This window comes from Pelophylax lessonae (genome assembly GCF_965119305.1).
Source record: "Pelophylax lessonae genome assembly, chromosome: 6".
NCBI lineage: Eukaryota > Metazoa > Chordata > Amphibia > Anura > Ranidae > Pelophylax > Pelophylax lessonae.
This window is the reverse complement of record NC_138773.1, coordinates 3,326,615-3,353,489: the sequence shown is the minus strand read 5'-3', so window position 1 is coordinate 3,353,489 and position 26,875 is coordinate 3,326,615. Positions and strand designations below refer to the sequence as shown.

Sequence of the window (26,875 nt, the reverse complement as noted above, 5' to 3'; positions counted from 1 at the left end):
ACCACAGAAAAGACCAGGTTCCCTTAGAGTAACTAAACCATTCTGGGCGTCTTGGGATTATCAGATGCTCTCAGGATGGCAGAAAACATGAGAACTACCCCAAAGTGAGAGCGGACCCTCTAATAGTGGATGAAGAGTCCTCAGTGGCTTCTAGAAATGACATATTAACTTGTTTCTTTCTCTTTCAGGTGCTCAGCTTTCAGAGTCCTTCTCAGGTGAGTCCCCAACCTTCTAGATTTAGTTTACATAACGGATACCCCCATAGAAAGCTGGCCGACAATGCATACCTGGCAGGTGGGTGATTGCAGTTTCTGGTTCTGCGTAGGTTGTGGGAAGCCGGTGACATCGGACCGCATTGTGGGTGGACAGGATGCCTCCCCCGGGGACTGGCCATGGCAGATCAGCCTAAGGAAAGGTGGCTCCCATATCTGTGGAGGGGTCATGATTGACTCCCAGTGGGTGCTGACCGCTGCGCACTGCTTTGTACGGTAGGTGGCTTGTCGGGTAAGTGGCATATACTGTACAGCTAGCAGCATATCTTTGCAAAGGTTTTCATTAGTTCATTGTGATCTGCTTTGTTAAATATATATGTATGTATGGTCTCCAAACTGCGGCCCGGGGGTCGGATGTGGCCCTCTGCTTGTCTTTATCTGACAGATGGGGGCCAGATGCTGTAGACGGGGACCAGAGAGATGGGAACCAGACAGACAGGGAACAGACAGATGGGTATCCAGACAGATGGGGGACAGACAGACAAGGACCAGACACAGACGGGGACCAGACAGATGGGAACCAGACTGATGGGGACCAGACAGATGGGGACCAGACAGATGGGGGCCAGACAGACAGGGACCAGACCGATAGGGACAAGACAGACAGGGACCAAACAGATGGGGGCCAGACAGACAAGGACCAGACAGATGGGGTCAGACAGACATGGACCAGACACATGGGGACCAGATAGACAGGGACCAGACAGACAGGTACTACAGATGGGGGCCAGACAGATGGGGGGCCAAACAGACAAGGACCAGACAGATGGGGTCAGACAGACATGGACCAGACAGATGGGGCCATACAGATGGGGGCCAGACAGATGGGGACCAGACAGACGGGGGCCAGACAGACGGGGACCACACAGATGGGGGGCAGACAGACGGGGGGCAGACAGATGGGGACCAGACAGATGGGGGGATAAACAGACAAGGACCAGACAGATGGGGGCCAGACGGGAGCCAGACAAATGGGGGCTAGATAGACAAGGACCAGACAGACAAGGACTAGACAGATAGGTACCAGACAGATGGGGACCAGACAGATGGGGGCCAGACAGATGGGGGCCAGACAGATAGGGACAAGACAGACAGGGACCAGACAGATGGGGTCAGATAGACATGGACCAGAAATATGGAGACCAGACAGACAGGTACCAGACACACAAGGACCAGACAGACTGGGGCCAAACAGATGGGGACCAGACAGACGGGGATCAGACAGATGGAGGCCAGACAGTCAAGGACCAGACAAATGGGGGGGTAGACAGATGGGGGCCAGACAGATGGGGACCAGACAAACAAGGACCAGATAGATGGAGACCAGACAGACGGGGACCTTTGGGTATCTGCAGCCCTCTCACTAGCCAGTGGTGAACCTTCAAGCCCTTACAGGCAGTTGGCAGAGCAAGGCTAATCTTTAGATTCCTCCTTCAGGGAAGCGGCCTGGGAGGAATTAGACCCTTTAGCAGCTACACCCCCTCCCCCAGACACCAGTGATGGAAGACAAGAACCCCTGCACTCACCTCCTCCCCAGACAGCAGACAGGGGAGACAAGGACCCCTGGACTCACCCCCTCGCTAAACAGCAGACATGGGAGACAAGGACCCCTGGACTCACCTCCTCCCCAGACAGCAGACATGGGAGACAAGGACCCCTGGACTCACCTCCTCCCCAGACAGCAAACATGGGAGACAAGGACCCCTGGACTCACCTCCTCCCCAGACAGCAAACATGGGAGACAAGGACCCCTGGACTCACCTCCTCCCCAGACAGCAGACATGGGAGACAAGGACCCCTGGACTCACCTCCTCCCCAGACAGCAAACATGGGAGACAAGGACCCCTGGACTCACCTCCTCCCCAGACAGCAAACATGGGAGACAAGGACCCCTGGACTCACCTCCTCCCCAGACAGCAGACATGGGAGACAAGGACCCCTGGACTCACCTCCTCCCCAGACAGCAGACATGGGAGGCAATGACCTCTAGACTCACCTCAGACAGAAGAAATAATGTCCTGGGGCTGAAGGGAAACCAAGCTCAGGCTGGCTACAACCTAGCTGCTACATGTAATTCAGACTAGGGTCCCTACACTTGGCTATAGTTAGACAACCACTAGGCTTCCACCAGGCTATGACCAGGCTATGGTCAGCATATGACCAGGCTATAACCAGGCTAATGTCAGCCTATGACCAGGCTATGGTTAGCCTATGACCAAGCCATGACCAAGCTATGGTCAGCTTATGACCTAGCTGTGGTCAGTCTATGGCTAGACTAAGGCCAGACTATGACCAGGCTACCACCAGGTTTTTCCCAGGCTACCACCAGGCTATGGTCATGTTATGACTAGGCATGGTAAGGCTACGGTCAAGCTATGACTACGCAAGGTAAGGCTATGACCAGGCAAAAGTAATGCTATGGTCATACTATGATTAGGTATAGTAAGACTATGGTCAGGCTCTGACTTCGCATGGTAAGGCTATGGTCAGACTATGACTCGGTATAGTAAGGCTATGGTCAGGCTATGATTAGGCATGGAAGGCTATGGTCAGACTATGACTAGGCACATTAAAGCTATGATTAGGCATGGTCAGGCTATGACCAAGCTACCACCAGGCTATGGTCAGGCTATGACTAGGCATGATAAGGCAATGGTCAGGCAATGACTAGGCATGGTAAGGCTATGGTCAGGCTATGACTAAGCATGATAAAGGCTATGGTCAGCCAATGACCAGGCTTTGACCATGCACAGTCAGGCTATGACCAGGCTATCGTAAGGCTATGGTCAGGTTATGACTAGGTACAGTAGCACAAATCCCCCCCTCCCAAAACAAATCCCTCCAAATCACAACTTCTAGCACACTTCCACAAATTTCCCCTTCAAGAACAATTCTTACCCCCTGCCGCCCCCAAATTCCCCCTCCTAGCACAAATCCCCTTCCCCCAATCTCCTCATGGTGCCCCCCATCTCATATGATACTACAGTGCCCAGTGAAGCCGCTCCTTCTGCCACCCCTTGTCCCAGCCCTGCACTCTCTGTAAGGAATAGACGAATGTGAGAAATTAACTTTTTAACGTTTATCTGAATTCTCCTAACTGTTGATGGGCATTGGTATTCTTCTCTTCCCCCCCCCCCCCCCCAGGCCCTACTCTGCATCCGATTACATGGTGAACCTGGGAGCTTACCAGCTGTCTGTACCCAACGGGGTCATGTCTCCTATCACTGCCATCTACATCCATCCCATCTACAAGGGGGCCGGTACCAGCGGAGACATCGCCCTTCTCAGACTGCAGTACTCCATCCAATACACGGACTACATCATGCCAATCTGCATCCCCGAAGCCGATGTCCAGTTCCCCAGCGGCATGTACTGCTTCGTCACTGGCTGGGGCTCCATAAGGCAAGGAGGTGAGGGCCCTCTGGTCTACATCCAAACGCAGTTGTTGGGGAAAGGGATTCACATTTACATACAGGATATTCATGTATTACTTAATTATATATTTATTAACGTGCAGAACTAATGATAACAATCATCAGTGAGATGATCTCATTTGCACTCAGTGCCACTAGTGGGTGGTGTGGGCTCTGTCTAGCAGAGGAACCTAAAGGAACGTCCAATTCCTATTAATAGCCCCATCAGGTGAGTATTTGTTGTCTCCCTACTGACAACTGATGATATGGGACTAGATAACCAAAGGACAAACCCAAAAGGAAAATACGTAATCGGAAAACATGTATGGCACAGGGAACATTCAGGTAAGAACAGGAACAGGTCTGAGTAGGCAGTGTCCTGGCAGAGTCATAGGGCAGGAACAGGTCTGAGTAGGCAGTGTCCTGGCAGAGTCATAGGGCAGGAACAGGTCTGAGTAGGCAGTGTTCTGGCAGAGTCATAGGGCAGGAACGGGTCAGGGCAGGCAGTGTTCAGGTAGAGTCATAGGTCAGGAACAGATCAGGGCAGGCAGTGTTCAGGTAGAGTCATAGGTCAGAAACAGATCAGGGCAGGCAGTGTTCAGGCAGAATCATAGGTCAGAAACAGGTCAGGGTAGGCAGGGTTCAGTCAGAATCATAGGACAGGAACAGATCAGGGCAGGCAGTGTTCAGATAGAGTCATAAGACAGGAACAGGTTAGGGTAGACAGTGTTCAGGCAGAGTAATAGGACAGGAACAGATCAGGGTAGGCAGTGTTCAGGCAGAGTCATAGGACAGTAACAGATCAGGGCGGGCAATCTTCAGGTAGAGTTATAGGACAGGAACAGATCAAGGCAGGCAGTGTTCGGCAGAGTCATAGGACAGGAACAGATCAGGGCAGGCAGTGTTCAGGTAGAGTCATAGGACAGGAATGAGTCATGATAGGCAGTCTTCAGGTAGAGTCATAGGACAGAAACAGATCAGGGCAGGCAGACTTCATGCAGAATCATAGGGCAGGAACAGGTCAGGGTAGGCAGTGTTCAGGCAGAGTCATAAGGCAGGAACAGATAAGGGCAGGCAGTGTTCAGGCAGAGTCATAGATCAGGAACAGGTCAGGGTAGGCAGTGTTCAGGCAGAGTCATAGGGCAGGAACAGATAAGGGCAGACAGTGTTCAGGCAGAGTCATAGGTCAGGAACAAGTCAGGGTTGGCAGTGTTCAGGCAGAGTCAATTGACAGGAACAGATCAGGGCAGGCGGTGTTCAGGCAGAGTCATAGGATCTCACAAGGTCAATGTGACAGGAGTCACTTTGGGCATGGGGGTTGTGGCCCCCAAATTCCTTTAAAGAGGTTGGGAGGCACCATGTCCAGCCTTGTGTGGCTTTCTTATGTTTAAGTCACCCTGCATCTTTTATGGATGCAGGGTGACCGGGAGGGTGGTGTACACTGAGAATATGGTTTGGAGTTTGGACTACTTCAAATGGGACAGTAATATGCATTACCAGTATCTCTCAGTAAATATGGAGATCTATCTTCAGTGGCGGCCTGTGCATAGGGGGCGCCAGGGCGCCGCCCCCCTAAAAAAAAAGGAAAAAAAAATTACAAAAAGAACAATAAAGTTTAAAAAAAAAACGCGTTCGCCGGCCTATGTGGTGGCTATGGGGGGGGCTGGGGTTTACGACCCAGAAGAGGCGCCGATTGGCTACCTTCTGGGGGCGTAACCTGGGCGCAGGTCATAGCGCTTGGACACCCCCACTTTCGTGATATCCTGGCTGTGATTGGTCCAGTCTCCAGCCTGGACCAATCATCATCCAGGACATCTGATTGCTGACCCCGCCGATGTCGCAATGGGGGCCGTGCCGGTGCGTGCACCTTGACCAGTACAGCAGAGGAACCCATAAGAAAAGTCTCCCCTTTTGGTGTTGTCTGAGATCTGCCATCTCCTTGACCAGTACAGTAAAGGAACCCATAGGGATCAACTCCCTTCTGGGTGCTGACTGAGATATGCCACCCCCTTGACCAGTACAGTAAAGAAATCAATAGGGCCCTGCTCCTCTCTTGGTGCTGGCTGAGATCGGTCATCTCCTTAGCTAATACAGGAATCCATGGAGACTGGCTCCCTTCTTGGTGCTAGCTGAGATTTGCCACTTCCTTGACCAATAATGTAAAGGAAGCCATAGGCATCAACTCCCCTCTTGGTGCTTGTGGAGATCCATCAACTCCTTAACCAGTACAGCAAAGGAACTCATAGGGACTAACCCCCTTCTTGGTGCTGGCTGAGATCTTCCTTTTCCTTGACCAGTACAGCAAAGGAACCCATAGGGACTGGCTTCCCTCTTGGTGCTGGCTGAGATCTGCCATCTCCTTGATCTGTGCAGTAAAAATTCATAGGGACCATATCCCCTGTTGTTGCTGGTTAAGATCTTCCATCTCCTTGATCAGTACAGAAAAGAAACCCATAGGGACTGACCCCTTTCTTGGTGCTGGCTGAGATCTCCCATCTCATTGACCAGTACAGTAAAGGAACCCAAAGGGGCCGACTCCCTTCTTGGTGCTGGCTGAGATCTTTAATCTCCTTGACCAGTACAGCAAATGAACCTGTAGGGACTGACTACCCTCTTGGTGTTAGCTGGGATCTGCAATTTCCTTGACCAGTCCAGTAAAGGAACCCAGAGGGGCCGACTACCTTCTTGGTGTTGGCTTAGCGCTACCACCTACTTGACCAGTACAGTAAAGGAACCCATAGGGGCCTTCTCCCTTATTGGTGTTGGCTGAGATCTCCCATCTCCTTGGCCAGTACAGCAAAGGAACCTATAGTGACCAACTCCCCTCCTGGTGTTGGCTGGGATCTGCTGTCTCCTTGACCAGTACAGTAAAGGAACCCATAGGAACCAACTCCCCTATTGGTGCTTGCTGAGATCTGCCATTTCCTTGACCTGTACAGTAAAATTCCATAGGGACCAATTACCTGCTTGGTGATGGCTGAGATCTTTCATCTACTTGACCAGTACAGCAAAGAGGCTCATAGGGACTGTTGGTGATTTCTCTTTATATTCACCCTAGATACCTTAAATGTATACTCAAAAGTTAAGTCCCTGACTTAATAGCAACGTCTAGTCTGTTCTATGCAAATAAGGCAGAGCTCTGGAGAATGTTCTATCCTGCTAAAGAAAACACGTCCAAACCGTGATCAGTCTAAAACATTATAGTTTTATTTGCAAAGCGGGGTAACTATTATACACAGTATTGAACAGGAAATACAGTTGGGAGGGGGGAATGAGTGCTCTCAGGAAGAGTCATGTCTCACAAAAGTTTAACAATGGGTTAATACAGAATGTTCGTTAGAAATTGCAAAATATGCCTTGTCTAGACCCTAAGACTTAGTATAACTAAAGAGGAAGTTAATGTGCGATAAAGAATGTATCTTTAGCTAAGGTGTGAAAACACTGAAAAAACATATCGGGTGATTTACTTAGGTCATTGTTCGTTTTTAACTAAAGACTTAAAGTAACCTTAACTGAAACAAGTCATTACAAGTCAGAGTTGTAAGAAAGAAAATGGTGTTACACAGGTCAAGCTAGAAAATGGTTGCCAGCAACTAGAAAGAGGTCCTGTCATTCCCCTTCAATCCCCTCTAAAAAATCATAATTTCATATGCATGATTTTTCTCCTTATCATTTATACGGTTTCATCAGAGGACACAAGGCCTCTCTGGAAAGGGATAGCAGGTTAGGCGACAATGTCCTTGGCTTCCTTAGTATAATCAAATAAGGACCTAAACCTGCCCACCTAAATGGTAGACTTAGCTTCCTTAGCTTTATAAAACTTTACATATTCCTGGTAATCGAAAGGGGTTTGGGTTTGTTGGATCAGAACACCTTGTCTAGCTGTTAGAAATGTGTCAACATTTTCAGCATCTCTGTTAAAGTACAAACTTACATAAGATCCCCCTCTGCTAGCTGAGTCTGGGTTCTTTGTGGTTTTAGCAATTAGGCACATAATAAGCTTAAAGCATGCATATAAAAATAATAGAAAAAGTAAAATCATCACAATCATCATAGCAATGTCTTGACCAATGTAGAATAGATGTCACCCCCAAACTCTTAGGCTGCTTAAAGCCAAAGGCTCCACCCCCATGCCATAAACCTTTCCCTTTACCTAAATAATTGAGACCACACCGTGCTTGGAGTTAATTGGCCACAGCAGCCATTTTATTAACCCTTTTACCTTAAAATTAACATAAGGAGAAAAACATTCCTTACAAACATAAAACAATCAGTCATTAGGCCTGTTGGTCTTTGAGGCTCCTCCAAATAATTCCAAATCCTGCACTGCGGGACCTGTGCCCTGATAGGCCTCCAGCCGCGTCACCGGCTCGGAGACAAACCACTCCCCGCAGTGCCACCATTTTGAATTCCATTTAAACTGACATTAAATGGAATGCACCATAGGGACCCATACCAACGATGAGTCCCAACCATACCCTTATCCTAAACAGTTCACCTCCCCCGCCAGCAAAGACCAACAAAACGCCACCAGCACCCAAGGGTGACACCTTACCCTTGCGTGCCCCTCCAAACCCTCAAGGCTCGCTGGATCCCATCCTGTAATCCCAGGGCCCATAAATCTATACCCACCGCATTGAGGTGGACTCCATCATCCCGCAGATACCGCCATGTGTCCACTTCCAACTCCAGGTGGCGAACCACCAACCCCCCATTCCGACACACAAAGCGCCCCACTTCCTTGTTCAACTTAATCCGAGCCTTATTAAGGCGCGCGACCGACCTGGCCATGCGCCAGGACGTGCGGGCCACCATATCCGACCAAACTACCAGCAGCGCCGGAAAAGCCGTGCGCAGCCTAAGGAAATCCAACTTTATGTCCCTGATCAAGGCCCGCGCGGACCTGGCCCCCAAATCGTTGCCCCCGGCATGCAGCACCAAAACATCTGGCTGCCTGTCCAACCGGGCGAAACGATGCACTTCGGGAAGGACCCTGCCCCAAGTAAGCCCCGGCACCCCCAGCCACCTGACACAAACCTCGTGCCGAGAAAAACCAAGTTGTCTACCATTAGGACGCACATCAGCTCTCCGGGCCCCCCAGAAAACATACGAGTGTCCCACGATCCAAACAAGGCAGGGTTCCAAACCTACAAGAAAAGGGGACAAAAGGAAAAGAAAACCAACCAATAATCAGATAACCAGCCGGGCCCACACCCCCCCAGCGACCAAAACCACCCCCCGTACATACCCTACACCAACAGCTGTGGACGAACGTACAACAAGAACCTCCTAGACTCCCAGCGCCCAATGCGTTTGACCGCATCGTCGGTCAATCCCCAGCGTGCAGCCTCAGTGGCCGCCCCGATCCGAAAGGAATGAGATGCAAACCTACTGGCATCCAAACCCAAAGAGCCCACACACCTTCTGAACACCGATACAAATTGAAAACGAGATAACGACGACCCGTCCGCATGCATTAAAAATGAACCGGGCCGCGAAGGGCGGATTGCCCAGTAATCCCGAACCGCCCCTACCGGGCACAGCGGTGAAGACGGCACCGCGAACAACCGGACACTGACCCCCTTGCCACCCTGGTCCGTTTTGGACCGTCGAAGGAGGATAGTAACCCCCTCCCGACCGACAGAGACATCCTGACCCAATAGGCCCCCCGGCACCGTCCGGGAGGAGCTGACCAATTCCCCAATCCGGAAAGCCCCGAAAAAAGCGAGAGAAAAGGCCGCCTTAAACAACACCACCTCGTAACTCGAGGCGCAGTGCTCCCCCAATTGCCGGCAGATGTCCTGCAAAAGAGCGAAGGACACCGGGCGCCTAGTGTCCCTCCTCCGATAAGCCCTGGAATAGCCCCGTAACGCTTGTCTCACCACGAAGTCCTTCGTGTAATCCTGACAACCCAGAAATTTAAACAGAAAGGCCAAGCCGGACAACTTGCGAGCCACAGCGGAAGCCGACGCGCCCCTCTCAAAATGATCAGAGACAAAAGAAAGTAACACCCACCTGACCTCCGGACCCAGAGGATCCACCGATGCCACCCGCAACACCTCCAGCCACTCCAACCATACCTTGCAATAAGCCGACCACGTGGACTCGCTCACCGACTTCCTGATCCATCCAGCGAGGACCCCAAGGCAATCCCCCATAGCCACTCCGGACACGTGACTCCGCGTTGCTCCGCTGCCGGTGCCAACTCCCGGAACCTGTCCCACTGAAAACGAGACAGCGCGTCAGCAATATCATTCTTAACCCCCGGAATGTGCACAGCGTACAGGAAAACATTCAACCGTAGACACCGCAAAACCAAATACCTGAGGAGGCGCACCACCGGCTGAGACGAAGCCGACGCGCGGTTGATCACCTGAACCACCCCGAGATTGTCGCAATGGAGGCGAACCTTCAGGTTCCTGAACTCCGCCCCCCAAATCTCCAGGGCCACCACCACCGGGAACAGTTCCAGCAACACCAAGTTGCTGACCAGCCCCGCTACCTGCCATGCCCCCGGCCAAGGGGCGGCGCTCCACGCCCCCCGGTGAAAAGCCCCGTACCCCGCCGAACCAGCAGCATCTGTAAACAGTTCCAAATCAAAGTTGCTGATCGGCCCGGCCATCCACAAGGATCTACCGTTGTATGTGGCCAAAAAACCGTGCCACAGACGCAAGTCATCCCTGTGTTCCCTGTTGAGCCTGACGAAGTGAGTGGGCAACTTCACCCCCGAAGTCGCCGCCGACAGCCGTCGGCAGAAAACCCGGCCCATGGGCATAATGCGGCAGGCAAAATTCAATTTACCCAGCAACGACTGCAAGCTGCGCAACTGAATCTTGCGCAAACCCAGCACCCCTTCAATTTCAGCTCTCAAAGCCCCCAATTTATCCTCCGGTAGGCGACACTCCATGGCCTCCGAATCCACGACAATGCCCAGGAAGCTGAGCACCGTGGTCGGGCCTTCCGTCTTGTCGGGGGCCAACGGAATGCCGAAGCTCCCGGCCACCTGCTGCAACGTGGCAAGCAGGATCGCGCACCCGTTGGAAGAGGGCGGGCCCACACACAGAAAGTCGTCCAAATAGTGGATCACCGAATTCACACCGGAAACCTCCCGAACCACCCACTCCACAAAGGAACTGAAGGTCTCAAACAGCGCGCACGATATGGAGCAGCCCATAGGAAGGCAGCGATCCACATAATACGCCCCTTGCCACCGGCAGCCCAGCAATCGAAAACTGTCTGGGTGAACCGGGAGCAACCTGAACGCCGCCTCAATGTCCGATTTGGCCATCAAGGCCCCCCGCCCATAATGTCGCACCCAGGCCACCGCGGCGTCAAAGGAAATGTAAGACACCGTACAGGCATCCGGGTCGATGGCGTCATTCACAGACCCACCCTTTGGGAAGGAGAGGTGGTGAATGAGGCGAAACTTGTTGGGTTCCTTCTTGGGAACCACCCCCAACGGCGAAACCACCAAGTCACGCACCGGCACCTCCGAAAACGGGCCCGCCATGCGACCGAGAGCCACTTCCTTGTGCAACTTATCCGACACCACCAAAGGGTGGCGCAATGCCGAACGCAAATTCCTCGCCACCGGCGGCACCGAGGCCAAAGAGCAAGGGATACGAAAACCCACCGCAAAACCCTCCCCCAGAAGTCGGGCAGCCGCCCTATCGGGGTACCTATCTAGAAAAGGCCGCAGCCTTTCCACCCTCACCGGCGTCGTCCCCTTTGTGCGAAGGCTCCCCGGACCGCCCTTTTCCGGACTTAAAACACCGAGCCAAGGAATGGGAACCTCCGCAACCGGAGCATTCATGTTTGAAGCGACATGTGCCACCGAACTTACAGGAACCCTCATTAAATTGCCAGCAGAAACCCCTCCTCTTTGCGGCCGGCTGTCCCGGGGTCGCAGAACCACCGGCCCCCCCTGGAAAAAACTGATTCGGAGCCTTCGCAGACGACATGAGCCGCATCCACAGGCTGATGTCCTTGTGGTCCCACCGCAAGGACGGCCTAACCGCCTTCCGCTGCCGGAACTGTTCGTCGTACCGCAGCCAGGCCGACCCCCCGTAAACCCGATAGGCTTCCCCTACAGCGTCCATGTAGCAGAACAGGGCCGAGCAGTTTTCCGGCGCCTTTTCCCCTATGACGCCCGCCAGAATGGCAAAGGCCTGCAGCCAATTGGCGAAGGTCCGAGGGATAAGCCGATAGCGTCGCGCCTCCTCGTCCTCCTTCTTGCGCTCCTCCGGTTTAACCCTGTCCAGGTGAAACTTCTCGAGGGGCAACAGCGTGAAGATTTCCACGTACTCACCCTTCCAGATCTTCTCCCGGACTTCCTGCTTCAAATGTGCCCCCAATGGGCCCTCAAAACAAACATATACCTCACCTTTCGCTGAATCGTCCAGGCGAACAGCGTCCGCCTTCCCCTCCTTCGCCGTCCCGGTCTTGTCCCCCGCCGCCCCGGCCGTCACTGCCACCACTGCCGGCGCACCAACAACCTGGGGAGGGGCCCCAGGCCCCCCCGCAACTAGCCCCGCGGAAGACGGCCCCGCCAGCCCCGGGGCCCCCCCCGGCTCCGTGCCCGAGCCCCCCGCCGGAGGCACCCAAGCCGCCGCTGGAGACAAGCGGCCCCCGTCCCCCGGGGGCAAACGCCCCAAGAGGTCCCGTAGACCCAGGAGGAAGCCCCTCAAACCCCCATCATCACCCCCTTCCGGGGTCCCCGCCCCCACTGGCCGGGACACCCCCACCCCCCGAGCCCCTCCAGCACTCCCACCCCCCACATCAAACAAGCCCCGCAAATCAGACAAAGCCAGAGAAGGAATTGTGACCTCACCTGTCTGCCCAGGGGGGGCGCCCCCAGCCGCCGATCCAGCCTCCCTCGTCGCCGACCGACCACCGACATCCTCTTCCACATCCGATCCGGACACCTCGCCTTCCGAACGATCGTCCCCGGGCACCGCCGACATCCGTCCACCAGGTGTCGCACTCCCGCCATCTGCAGAGCCGAGCGACAGGCGTCCACGCCCCCGTACTCCAGCTCCGCCCGACGGAGACCTCTGTGAACCAGCCGAACTTCCGATGACCCGGCCACGTGACTTGCCCCGCCGCGTCATCTCTCAGCGCCCAGCCGAGGCCGACTCCGAGTCCCGCCGATCACCGTTGCCACCGGCCGCCATGAAGCCGCTCCCACGCTGAGGCACCCCCCCGACCGGAGCATCGCCAGTAGGGGAGCCCGCCAGTCCAGTAGCACCCCGGCGAGAGGGACGGGGAGAGACCGAAGGCCGCCTCCCCCCACTACCCCCAGAGCTCCGTCCATGCAGAGGATTCCTCCCAGAGGCGCGCACGGCCGCAGCAGGAGTACGCTTAGCCGGCGGCCCTGAAGGGTCCCTGTCGGGGCTCCTAGGATGACGCTGAGCTCGAGGGGAAGGGTCCGGTGAAAAACGCTCCGGCGGCCGTGACCGCCGAGCCCGCGGGACCGCAAGCCCCTCCGAATCCTGTGCAGAGTCCTGAACCCCCATCAACGTGGAGACCTGGGACCGGAGCCACTCAGTCCCCTTCACCGCGGCAGCGGCCTTGATTCGCTCCAGCACAACGTCCAAATCCGCCATCACAGACCAGGGAAGCTGAGGTGAGATGCTCTGCAGTGAAAAAGGTGGGTGACCAAGCTTCTTCTTCCTTCGTCCGTTGAACTTCCACTGACCTCCAATCTGAGGGGCCACCCCTCCTAACTGTACCTCAACCCCTCCCAAACCTGATACACCAATCCCTGGATACCCCCCAACTCAAAACAATTTAATTTAACTCACACCTGCCCTGTCTCCCCTCTTCACATGGTCATGTCTGCCCTGCGCTATTTTTTTTTTTTTTTTTTTCGCTTCGGGCCTTGCTTTTAACCAGGAAAACACTCCTCCAAAACCAAAACCTCCCATACCTACAAAGGGATCCCAGCTTTTAGCAATGTTACGGGCTTCTTCTTGCAACTTATTGACCTCCTTTTTGTGTTGGGCAATTATGTCATTATAATTTGGCACTTCCAAAGTGGTATTGTATATCCAAGTGCAACATTCATAGTCCTCAGTATGCTCACAGAGGCCAGTCAATGCAGCACTCATACTTTCTATAGCTAGATCATGTAATTCTAACTTCTTCCTAATGGCCCTTTTTTCAAGATTTAGCAACTTAATATCATCTGAGTTCTTTTCCATTATCTCATCAATGATTCCAGAATGATTATTTAATCCCGGGGATAGCATTCCTTCCCACAACATACATATATACTTTGTCCCCGTGAAAACGGTCTTTGGGAAATATATTCTTGTAGGCGTCTATTCTGTACTGCAGTTACAAGGTGGTCCAGTACTTTTTGTATGTCTCTAGAGAAATTCTGGTAATTACTCATTATGGTCTTATTTAAACTAGGACTTGATATATCAAACAGGGAACATGATTCTCCTGGTGGGACTTGGCAGGAAGTAATATTAAGAATTTACTTTTTGCAAATGGAAGGGTTAACATGTGTGTTATTTCCTAGGCTGAAACACCAGTCTGGGAAATGGCTTCTACCATCTACTGGGAAGGTGATATTATTATTACTTGGCACATTGGTTAAAGTAGCAGAGGTCTCTTTAAGAAACTGGGTAATATTCAAAGGGACAGCAATAAGAGGGATGCGGGCTGTTTCTGGATGGAGTTTGCTACATATCCAACATTTCTCAAAACCTGACTTATTAGCATAAGCATATTTAAATTTTGTTAGCAACATTTCACTATGAAAAGTGGGTGGATTCTCATCTACATCATGCTCAATACTCAATTCTCTCTTTGTTCTATTATGTGTCTCATGTGCAGGATATGGTCTGCATATACTTCTCATGACACCCAAATCTTCAGGGTGATAGATGCAGTTAGTAACAGTCCATACAAGGGAAAACACTGAAAATGGAATCAGGATTATCAGCAGCCACAGTTTGCCTGAGTCCGGTGCAACTGGAAAAGTCGTTTTCTACAGGGTCTGGGCGGTCTGCCCCTGTCAGTACCCCCTTTTCTTGACTCTCCTGTTCAAGGTCAGGGCAATCTGCCCCCGTTAGTACCTCTCTTGCTTCTGGATCCTCCTGTTCAAGTTCAGGGCAATCTGCCCCCGTTAGTACCTCTCTTGCTTCTGGATCCTCCTGTTCAAGGTCAGGGCGGTCTGCCCCCGTTAGTACCTTCTTGCTTGCTTCTGGATCCTCTGGCTCAGGTCCTGTCTGCACCAACTTCACTCTAGTGGCATGGATCCAAGTAGGGCTGTGTTTCGGTCAAAACAGCGGTCCTGGTAACTGCTACCACAGTGGTCTCTGGGCCGTAGGCGAAATCCTTTTGTTTCTTTCCTTTGGGCAGCAGCTTCATCACCACTACGTCTCCTTCTCTGAAGGGATGGGTATTTTCCTGTAAAAAGAAAAGAAAAGGTGCGAGCAACTTTTCGTTCCGTTCCACTTGATTCGAAGTTTCAATTACTCTTTATTTGTGCTATTCATTCTTTCCATTATACCTGAACTCTGTGGATAATAATCTATTTTCAAGATTTTAACTAGTTCCTGGCATATTTTTGATATGAAAACTGGAGCATAATTAAGCCTAATTCAAGGCAGGCACCCCCATCCAGGAATAATCTCCTAATTGAGAATGCATGCCACCGTGTGGGCATCTCCCTTTTTGTGGTCCTAAAAGCTTCCACTCATCTGCTAAACACGTCCACTATTTGACTAAAAAGAACTCTTATTTCTTCCCTGCTTTGGGCCTATATGTGAAATCTATTTGTAGATGTGTGAATGGGTTTGATGGGTATTGGAGATGCTCATGTTTGGTCTGTTTGTTTCTAATACAAGTGATGTATCTAGCAACATATGCTTGCACTAAACTGTCAGTAATACTTCATATGTTCTTTCCCACCCCCCGTGTCCTATTCCATAATACTAGGCAATAAACTGTGGGGCGCTAGCTGCGAGGATACACACAAGATCTCCCCTCTTTTAGAAAAAGGCGATTCTCAACTTTTTCTAAAACATCACCCAAGTCCTTAAAAATATGTTCTGTAGTATGCGTTTCTTTAGCTTCAACAATGTGTGATCTTTTGACTTGGAGCAGGAAATTAACTACAAAAACATCCTCTGCTCCCTCTATGGCTGCCTATACATCATGTTGTGGTGTAACACAACCTTTAATACCAGTAGCCCATTTAAAACTGGGGCCTACCTAGGGCAAATGATGTGGCCATCCCTATTACCATCTCACAGGATGCTATGTGCTATGTTCGGAGTCACTTCAGGCATGCCTTTAGGCCTGGACTGCGACCATCTTTGGACAAAAACTATAGGGCAAAGATTACCACCATACTCCTGGGCAAGTACACCTGTCATGGTCTTACAATTGTCCCTTGCATAAACACAAAACATTTTTCCATGATTTGGGAGGCCCAGTGCAGGCGCTACAACCATAGCATTTTTCAGATATATAAACGCATTCAACATTACTTGTGACATTTCTGGACCTGTGGTTTGTCTCAAAATGTTATTATAGATAGGAGTAGTCTGGATCTATAACAATTAATGATCCTGTGGGCGGGCAAGACCCACTGTGGGCTGGCAAGACCCACTAGAGCTTCAGCTCTTATGTGACTCTCCTTTCTCCCTCTGCGAGAACAAAACCAAGGTAAACAACACTTTCCTGACACCATTGTCATAATTCCTGTGACACCTTGTGTCCACATACATGTACATTTCTTCAATAAACTCACTCGCTCTGACTGGCCTCCACAGAGTGACTACATATGTTATCCACATATTGTAGCGGGACTGAACCATGAGCAGGTGTCCATCCCCTCTTGCATGGTCTGGAGAACTATAGAGCGGACAATTGAATTGTCTACTTGGCCCTAAGGCATTTCTACACCAGGTAAGTTACCTGGACTGAAAAATAAGAAACAAAGATGGCTGTGTCTCCTTGTCCAATAGGACGCTTGAAAAAAACACACTACTTAAACCAATCACTGTACAGTGGGTAGCATTGGATGGTATGGCTGTCAGTAGAGATGGCACATCAGATACCACTTGCATGCTATGATCAGATAAAGAACTAAAAAAACTTTTTGGCTTAGTGCCAATTTTCCAAAAATTTTCAATTTTTTTTTTTTTTTTCACGTGCCATTCTAACAAAAATCTGGCCAGAGGTTCCCCTCTTTTAATAGAGGATACACATAAAACATAATTTAAAAATTATAATCAGATAAAAAGTTAATCTGATTTGAAACTTTTGGCTCTGTGCCAACAGGGTCCAATGGTCACACTAATTGCGGTAACTCTTTCTGTCCAAAAATAAATTCCATAATTATGACAGGAATAATGATATGACATTTGAACGCTTTCTTGGCAAGTAGCCAATTTTCCAAATTTTGCAGGAAGGCTCCCCTTCACATAGGGGACCATTTGCCAAATATAATTTTTCATTATCTATAATTCTATAAAAAATAACTTCAAAATATCCTGCCGACAACGGCAATTTATATTTTTTCTTTTTCTAGTAAAATAGTGTTTTTATTCATTATTACTACGCTCATACAAGATGGGCACAAATGTATAAATGGCAAAACTTCTAAAAAATTCTATAAAAATAATTGTATATGTATGGGAATGCTGAGACCGTTTGTTCTACGACTGTTCTGAATTAGGGAACTAATGCAGAAGTGCATTTACAGCAGTGACCCCCCCCCCCCCTCTTTTCCCCTCGTGTAAGGAAATGTAGTAGTTTTAAATGTATCTGACACATAAACATTTTCTGCTTGTCTGACATTACGAAGAAAACTACACCTGCCTTGGAGAATGAAACTGTGGGGTGCAGGTGTGGTCAGGGGTGTTTGTAAGGTAATATTATTATTATAGGGGGACCTATGTTGAAAATGTCCTACTCTTTTATTTGCCTCTTCTGATAAGGTCCTTGGAAATGCGCCCTGACAGGCTGCTTTTCTTTAGACAGATCAAAAGAGCCAGCCACATCGCTCTCTGTTATGGCTTTTTTGAAAACCTTACAAAGTTTTAGTAGCCCAATCAGAAACTTGCTGTTTTACAATTAACATGTACTGTGACTTTAAATTAACGGCAAATGTTTGAATTCTAAGACTGTGCTACTCAGCAATGACTCTTCACAGCCCAAAAACGCCAAATTCTCACCCGTCTTCTGTCTATAGGCAATCGCTGTGGTCTATATCTACGTGTTTAAAGACTTTCACTTTCACTTCTAGTAGCTCTACGTAGCTTTTTTTTTTTTTTTTTTTAAATTGTACTAATACGGGGCATAAATAAACCAATTCTCCCCGCTTTTTCCATGTACTTTATATTACAACTAAACATTTACTAGAAGAGTTAATTGTATCCTAATATCTCTAAGGCTGGCCATACATGTTCGGACAACTCTTTATCTTACAATTTTCTGTTAGATCCACCACAAACCTCATAAGAGGTCAAAATTAAACATAATCATTTGTATTCAATTAGGCAGACATTTGTACTACATAGCTGAAGGTAAATTTCAAGAAAAACTGTACTGAAAATTGTAAGAAAATTGTATCATGTATGGCCAGCATCAGACCTAAACCTTCAGTATAATTTCACAAAACCATAAACAAAACATGTCTCTAAGATTTACACATTCACAAAATCATTTAAATGTATCTGGGTCCTTAGACCCTCTTTATGGTTAAAAAACCCCTCCTGAAAAACCATTTGGTGTATGTATATTACACCTTATACTCCCAGGTATAGTGGCTATCAAGAAGGCTTTCCTACCATTATAGACAAACAGACAATACACATAATAAACATTCATCTTGATTTGTCTGATAACCTACGATCGGTCAGTCAATTTTTACAGTAATAATGAAACTGTCGCTATCAGTGTTATATTAACAGTCAGCAGGCGCAATTTTTACAAGTCATATATAATTATAGACACAGTTTCCATATATGTCAAACCTGCAATATAATACTCCAATACAATATGACAATATTTTCAAATGAAATAACAAAATAATCACGTGATGAACGAACTTATCTACTTACTAAATAAGCTTTTTTAGATCACACAAACAAATTATCTTATACTCTAAATCTTACAGTTTCTATGCGATAGAAAGATAGGAGCAAGAAAAGGAAAGTATTTGTTTTCTACACAGAACAGACTGACATCTATTTATTATTCACTAAAGGAACGGGGTTTTCCTAAAACCCCCTGGGCTTCCCTGAAACCCAAAGAAAAAAATACTGTCTTTGTTGAAGACAGCTTCAACGCCTCCCAGAGACGTTTTATTTGTCCCTCCCAGAGGAACGGGATTCTTCCCAAGAAAAAAATCCCCTGGGCTTCCCAGAAGCCCCGGATATTGTCTTTCCTTATAAATGACAAATCCTGTGTCTCCCAGAGACACTGTCTCATAGTTACATAGTTACATAGTTACATAGTAGTTGAGGTTGAATAAAGACAATAGTCCATCCAGTTCAACCTGTGTAGGTGTGTGTGGGCGGAGTTCCCCCTGTGTAGGTGTGTGTGGCTGTAATCATCTCACATACCCCTGAATGTTCTGATCCTTGAGATGTAAGTCTAAGAGTCTTTTGAAAGCCACCATACTTCCCGCAGAAACCACCTCTTGTGGTAGAGAATTCCACAATCTTGTAGCCCTAACAGTAAAGAACCCCCCACGTTGCCTGAGGTTAAAACGCTTCTCCTCTAATCACATTGTATGCCCTCGAGTCCTCATGCAATCCCTTCGAATGAACAGTTTTTTTTCTAAGCTGGGATCCCCATTAAGATATTTATAAATTGCTATCATGTCCCCCCTCAGACGTCTCTTCTCCAGGGAGAATAAATCGAGCGATTGTAGACGCTCCTCATAGTCAAGGTCCTCCAATCCCCTAATTAGTTTAGTTGCCCTTCTCTGGACTCTCTCCAGCTCCAACACATCCCTCCTGAGGACTGGCGACCAGAACTGGACAGAATACTCCAGATGCGGTCGGACCAGAATTTTATAAAGTGGAAGGATTATAGTCTTATCTCTGGAATACATCCCTTTCTTTATGCATGCTAATATTCTGCTGGCTTTGGCAGCTGCCGCTTGACATTGCATGCTGTTGCCTAATCTATCATCAACCAAGACTCCCAGATCCTTCTCCATTTTTGATTCCCCCAAGGGTTCCCCTCCTAATGTGTATTGTGCTTTTATGTTTTTAGTCCCCAAGTGCAAAACCTTACACTTCTCCACGTTAAACCTCATTTGCCATGTCGTTGCCCACTCTGTAATTTTGTCCAGGTCATTCTGTAGGATATCTGCTTCATGCTGTGCAGTTATTGCTCTGGCCAATTTTGTGTCATCTGCAAAAACTGATATCGAACTACTGATCCCTACCTCAATGTTGGTTATGAATAAATTGAACAAGGTTGGTCCCAGGGGTGAGCCCTGGGGCACCCCGCTTACAACCTCAGACCAGTCTGAGTATGCGCTGTTTATTTATTACCACTCTTTGGACACGCCCTTTAAGCCAATTCCGTATCCAAGAGCAAACCCTGCTGTCGATACCTGCAGACCTTATTTTATAAATTAAGCGCTTGTGGGGAACTGTATCAAACGCCTTAGCGAAATCCAAGTACACCACATCCACTGGTCTCCCCCTATCTAGCTCACACTCACCTCCTCGTAGAATGTTAATAGATTGGTTTGACAAGAACGCCCATTTGTAAACCCGTGCTGATTACTGCTGATGATGTTGTTGTCTTTAGCAAACTCTACGATATAGTCCCTTATCATCCCCTCCAGAAGTTTACATACTATTGATGTCAAACTGACAGGCCTATAATTTCCCGGGATATGCCTTTGGCCCTCTTTGAATATCGGAATCACGTTAGCTTTCTTCCAATCCCCTGGTACATCTCCTGTCCTAATACTGTCAGCAAAGATCAGGAACAGTGGTCTGGATATAACCTTACTCGATACGTTCCCAGAACGTATTCAGGTTCAACAACCTAACATATAATATCTTTCCCTGAAAAATATTATTCTGGCTTCCCTGAAGCCTCCTTATATATATATTAGTATTCAAGCTTCCCTGAAGCTTCTATATATATATATATATATATATGTAAAAAATCCAGAGCGTCTCCCAGAGCTGCTCTATTATCCAACACGCTCCCTGAGCGTTTGGTGTCTATGGCTCAAAGAACGGAACCAGGGCCAAACGGCCAAGTCCCACCGGACAGGCAAATAGATAAAATAAAATATCTCCTTACCCAGACCGGTGAATCCTTGGACCCGTGATGACCGCTCTCTCTTCGTCCCGGACGAAAGCCCCCAATCTGTTGGTGATTTCTCTTTATATTCACCCTAGATACCTTAAATGTATACTCAAAAGTTAAGTCCCTGACTTAATAGCAACGTCTAGTCTGTTCTATGCAAATAAGGCAGAGCTCTGGAGAATGTTCTATCCTGCTAAAGAAAACACGTCCAAACCGTGATCAGTCTAAAACATTCTAGTTTTATTTGCAAAGCGGGGTAACTATTATACACAGTATTGAACAGGAAATACAGTTGGGAGGGGGGAATGAGTGCTCTCAGGAAGAGTCATGTCTCACAAAAGTTTAACAATGGGTTAATACAGAATGTTCGTTAGAAATTGCAAAATATGCCTTGTCTAGACCCTAAGACTTAGTATAACTAAAGAGGAAGTTAATGTGCGATAAAGAATGTATCTTTAGCTAAGGTGTGAAAACACTGAAAAAACATATCGGGTGATTTACTTAGGTCATTGTTCGTGTTTAACTAAAGACTTAAAGTAACCTTAACTGAAACAAGTCATTACAAGTCAGAGTTGTAAGAAAGAAAATGGTGTTACACAGGTCAAGCTAGAAAATGGTTGCCAGCAACTAGAAAGAGGTCCTGTCATTCCCCTTCAGGGACTGACCTCGTTCTTGGTGCTGGCTGAGATCTCCCATCTCCTTGGCCAGTAAGAGCAAAGGAGCCTATAGTGACCGACTCCCCTCCTGGTGTTGGCTGAGATATGCAATCTCTTTGACCAGTACAGTAAAGGAACCCATAGGAACCAGCTCCACTCTGGTGCTGGCTGAGATCTGTCATTTCCTTTGCCAGTAAAGGAACCCATGGGGACTGCCCCCCCCCTTTTGGTGCTAGTTGAGATTCGCCACCTCCTTGACCAATACAGGAAAGGAACCCAAGCCTGCACACTATAGTCCAAATAAAGCCATAATCAATAGAACGACAATACCTTGATGTGTTTCTAGTGTCAAGTCTTCACAGATAGCTCCATTTAGTGTAAAACAATGAAATGTTTTCCTGTTGGTTTCATTATATTGATTTTACCTTAAAGAAACGTTTAAAGAAGCCTGACCATCATGTGTGGATTTTGGTTCCATTGTTGTATATTTGGTTTGATGGTTCCCAGATACGTGTCAAGAGTAACATAAAAGAACAGATATCTGACAACCAACAATGCCTTATGTATTGCAGTGAGCCTGCAGTCTCCCCGAACCCTTCAGCAGGTGGAAATTCCGATGATAGACCGAGCAGATTGTGATGGAATGTACCACATCAGTAACCCCACACTGAGCCCCAACGCCACCATCATCCAATGGGACATGATCTGTGCAGGATTCAAGGATGGGCAGAAGGATGCATGTCAGGTAAACGGGAAGCACCGCCATGGTTCAGTAGTCATTGGTCATTCCCCGTATTCCTCGCCAACATTGGTCTTTAGGCCATAGGTGGATTAATTAAGACTTTTGGATCCATCTGGAAGGTTGTGGAAGCTGGAGGTACTTCTAAGGACCCAGGGAACGGGGACTTTGATTGACCACAACAGGAAAGGCTCCTAAAAAGCTTAGACAAAATAATACAGAGTGACTGTAACATAAATGTCAAAGTAGGGTAGCTTTGCATTAGGGAAATATGAAAATATGAAGTGATCTGTAGAAATAGTGAATTGTAGATGTAGTGTCATTTTGGGTTAATTAATTTAGTATCAGTTACACACACACATGTCCTGTTAGTAGCATTTGAAAGGACACAGCTGGTCTCTGGGATAGAGTTGACACTTGGTTGCCAATTAAAGTCCCCCATGCAATTGAACAAAAATTGTCACCTTCCGGGAAGCTTCAAAGAAGACTGCTTGTCATTTTGACTGTGGAAATCAGCAGGGGGCGGTCGAAGGCTCACAACAGTCTGCGAGCTGTTATGGCTATCATCAGATCAAAGGAATGTATTTTATCTCTCATAAAAGTTAAAATATTAGTGGCAGAGAGATGAAAATAATTCCTTCTTATGACTCACGTGTTGGGCTACCAGTACATGTAAATCTGTGTCTGTGGCATGTGTGGGGTCCGGGAGAATTGCACAAAACCGTTGTATGGCGCCTGATTACGGCAGGCAGTGTTTGGTACTGTCGCGATCAGACCGATGCGCTGGTGTCAGAACTCCTATCCCTGGCCCAGCGGTCAGCGCCATTCTGGGCCAATTCCACTCTGGTCAGTTTAGAACACAGAACATCGGGTGGGCTGAACAGGGCACAACCCACTGGGGGTTGATTGGGTAAGGGCTAAAGTCCAGCCCACATCCATATTCCAATAAATTGGGAATCTGAGATTTGCACATTGTTCTTCCTTGAAGCCAGTTCTGAACTGAGGAGTTCCCGCACGATTTCCGGTATGCTTCTGCCAAAGAGATAACGTTAGGTAAAGTTTATTTCTGGTTTTTTATTCCCTTTTATTTTCATAGCAAATTGCCAATTGTGTGTCTTTTTATCTTTTGTATTTTTGGAACTGTTTTTGCTTTGTATATATTTTTTTATGCACTGCCCACTATCGGGATATTAAATTATAAAATTAATAAGTGACTTCTGTGTACTGAGCTAGGACTCATATCTCTAGAGAAATTTTGGTTTGCATTTTAGTGCCTAAAATCGCTTGATATACGCTACATGCCAAACTATATGCAATTGCACAGTGTGTTGGCAGATTGCATGCAGATTGTACACCAGACGGAGATCTGCGTGTGTGTGGTGTCCCAGCAGACAAGTCTGCGGACAAACTGTTGGGTGGTGGCAGGCTATCATTTGTGGTGTGTGGGTGTGGGGACAGGGGGAAGAGTGTTTAGCACAGGGGTTCTGGCTTGTAGGATAGCTGGAGGAATCCTAGTAGTGTGTGGTAATTGCTAGACTGCTCCCCCACCATTAGAGTGCACCAGATTGTATGTAAGATTTGTATCTGCCTGTGTGTGGTCAGCCAGCTGGATTGGAGTGGAGTCTCCCTCTAGTGGTGACCGAAGGCAGTGCAGGCTGTGAAAGTATTGCAGCCAATCTAATTACTTAGTAGGAATTTTCTTTAATCTGTTATCCCCTATACTTCCCCAAGTCACGACTCACCGCGTCTCGGTTAGCTAGTCGCCGTGGGCGTGGTCGAATCGTGACAGTGACAAATAATTTATATTGGACCCCTTAATTAGAGCCTACCTAATCAATCATTCATTAGCATTTCTGAAGACACCAATACACTAACCAATATAAAAAAGTGATGCGCCAGATAAATGTGTTAAAGTCAAAGTAAATCAGTGCATATATAGCTAAAAAACGTCCATCAAACAGTCCATATAATAATCGTGCTTAGTGTCCAAGGTGTTAACAGAAAACCAGTATTCCCATGGGATATAACAAACACCACTTATGTGCGAATCCCTTCACCAAGTGAATTGGCCTCTCACCTCAGCACAAGACCCAAACGGGTCAGCATCAGCTCATATGCAGTTATACAGGACCAAGAGATCTCTTTCCAGCTTCTCACCTCCGGAATGAGGACATATAATGTGGGGATAAAGAACAAATTCTAGTGCTCTCTGTATGCGATATAGTGAGCTTTTATTCATACAGCATAAAGTACTCACATTTGACAGGCACTCAGCCGTGCCTGCTTGTATTGGCAGAGAAACAGATAGCGATACCCGGAAGATCAACGTCAGGCGCGCAGGCTCCGCCCCTATACGCGTTACGTCAGAGCGTTCAATCTCTCATTGACTTCTTCAGTAGGGGTGGAGTCTGCGTGTCAGGCCTAACCTTAAATCAGCCCAGTCGGAGGTGAATAGGACAGCTCCTCCTATGCCCGCCCCCATAACATGTAAGCCTACGAGACACTGTAACCTAAGATTCCTAAAAAGAATCTGCAGTGTCGCTATGAGATAGGGCTAATGTGGGTCCGGAAGCCTATGTGGATCTCTCTGATAAGATTATCCATAAGTGAACAACACGGAGGTCGCGCACCTGACCGCCATCTTCCAAATATCCAATACATATTAAAAACATAAATATTACACATGTTTAAAAAAATATTAAATAGGTCTATAGCTGCCATAAAAATAGTAAATAAACTTATCATAAATATTAAAAGACATATAAAATAGGTAAAAATCGCTAATAAGCCCCAAGTCAAAAATATATATATATATAAATACATAAATGATTACCTATCACTAATAAAACAATTGAGGTCAAAGTCTATATTGAGCCCTCTGGGTGCCAATGCTTTGGCCTCGTATACCCAGAAAGACTCTCTTACTCAGTTGACGGATGTAGTTGCCCCCTCTCCAGTGATGCTGTACATGTTCTATACCCCAACGTAAGGAATGGGGTTTTCTGTCATGTACTTCCCTAAAATGTCTCGAAACATTATGTGAGACTTCACCTTTTTTGATATTTTTAATATGTTCCGCTATTCTTACATTTAGGGGTCTGGAGGTACGGCCCACATACTGGAGCCCACAGCCACATTCCATCAATTAGACAACTCCTATGGTAGTGCATGTAATCAGTTCCCCACCAATACACAAACATCCAAGAGTTTCTCAAAAATTCTACATTTTTGGATTAAGGGTTAGCCCACCTAAAATGATATTTAATTTTTAGGTGGAGTGCGGTAGAATAAGTCAGTTGTCTGGTTTCGTAAATCTCATGAGGTCTGCTGAGAAGGGGTGACCCTGCCATAATTCCGCCCCGGGTTCCCGTTCATGTTGGGGTGCAGGGTGTTATCGCCCACCTTGGTGTGTTCCCAATTCACCTTCCTTAAACACCATGATCAATATTATAAATACGACAGGTAGTGTGGGAACCCCCATGGGATGTACTGACCTGAGAGGTCAAGTGTGCAGATTTCCAAAAAGATTACCTCAAAGATATGGAAAACCCTAAAATTAATTCTCCATAGCTAAGCAAGTTGGGTGGATGGCCTTATCCCTTCCAAAAGGAGCCTTAAAAATAGGTGGGTGGGTGGCAGCCCCCACGTATTTTTAAAAGTAGAGGTTCACTGAAAGCTTCTTGGGGCCCCCATCTGCTGCTCTGTTGTCACTAACATTGTGCTTCTCTGACCTCCGCAGGGTGATTCTGGCGGCCCCCTTGCTTGCAAATGGGATGGCTCATGGCTTCTTGCCGGCATTGTCAGCTGGGGATTTGGCTGTGCCATTGCCAACCGCCCGGGTGTCTACACCAGAGTGACAGCGTACTCCTCCTGGATCCAACAATACGTCCCACAGTTCCAGCTGACTCCTGCTGTGATCACTCCACCATTTCAACCCAGTGGTTCCATTTGTCTGTCACTGTGTCACACCCACCTCCTCTTCCTTTGCACTCTCCTCCTACACTGGCTACTAAAGTGACTCTAAGGAGATGACGGGAAGGCCAATGCCCAACCTCTGCAAAGGATTTACATCAAAGCACAGAATACATTTTTGTTATATGGCAACAAGACCCCATGAGCAACATCCGAGCTCAACATCAGGTAAATGGTGGACCCTGAGCAAAGATGGCAGCCAAACCTATAGATTGGGCAAACCGAGTCCACGTTATGGTCTATCCTCTCTCTGGAGATCAAGGCGAGCGTACATGCATGATTACCCCCGGCTATATACTAGAGGGATCGCTCTGTACTCTTATAGAATACTTTATAGCAATAAACAATTATTTAACTAAACGTTCTGACCAAATATTGTGTGTGATTTATTTTAATAGATGGGACAGTGAGCACAATACATATTAACAGGTCTATTTATAAAACATTTGTTGCACAAAATTTTAGAAACATTTACGCAAATGGAACTAAATTTCATGATATGCTTTGGGATAGATG

The 26,875-nt window shown here is 47.9% G+C and overlaps 1 protein-coding gene across 1 annotated transcript; it reads left to right on the top strand.

Annotated features, from left to right (window-relative positions):
- Positions 1-320: 320 nt before the first annotated feature.
- On the top strand, positions 321-26,701 carry LOC309559225 (prostasin-like). The gene is made up of 4 exons (XM_082262445.1): positions 321-488; positions 3,417-3,682; positions 22,221-22,393; positions 26,127-26,701. Exons 1-4 carry the CDS (start codon positions 442-444, stop codon positions 26,403-26,405), a joined length of 765 nt encoding a protein of 254 aa, XP_082118571.1. The 5' UTR covers positions 321-441; the 3' UTR covers positions 26,406-26,701.
- The last annotated feature ends 174 nt before the right edge of the window (positions 26,702-26,875 follow it).

Excerpts from the sequence above, each read along its gene's own strand:
- LOC309559225 (XM_082262445.1), top strand. The coding sequence starts at position 442 with ATGATTGACTCCCAGTGGGTGCTGACCGCTGCGCACTGCTTTGTACG. Across the intron at positions 489-3,416 it reads GCTGCGCACTGCTTTGTACG|GCCCTACTCTGCATCCGATT; the intron begins GTAGGTGGCTTG and ends CCCCCCCCCCAG. Across the intron at positions 22,394-26,126 it reads GGCAGAAGGATGCATGTCAG|GGTGATTCTGGCGGCCCCCT; the intron begins GTAAACGGGAAG and ends TGACCTCCGCAG.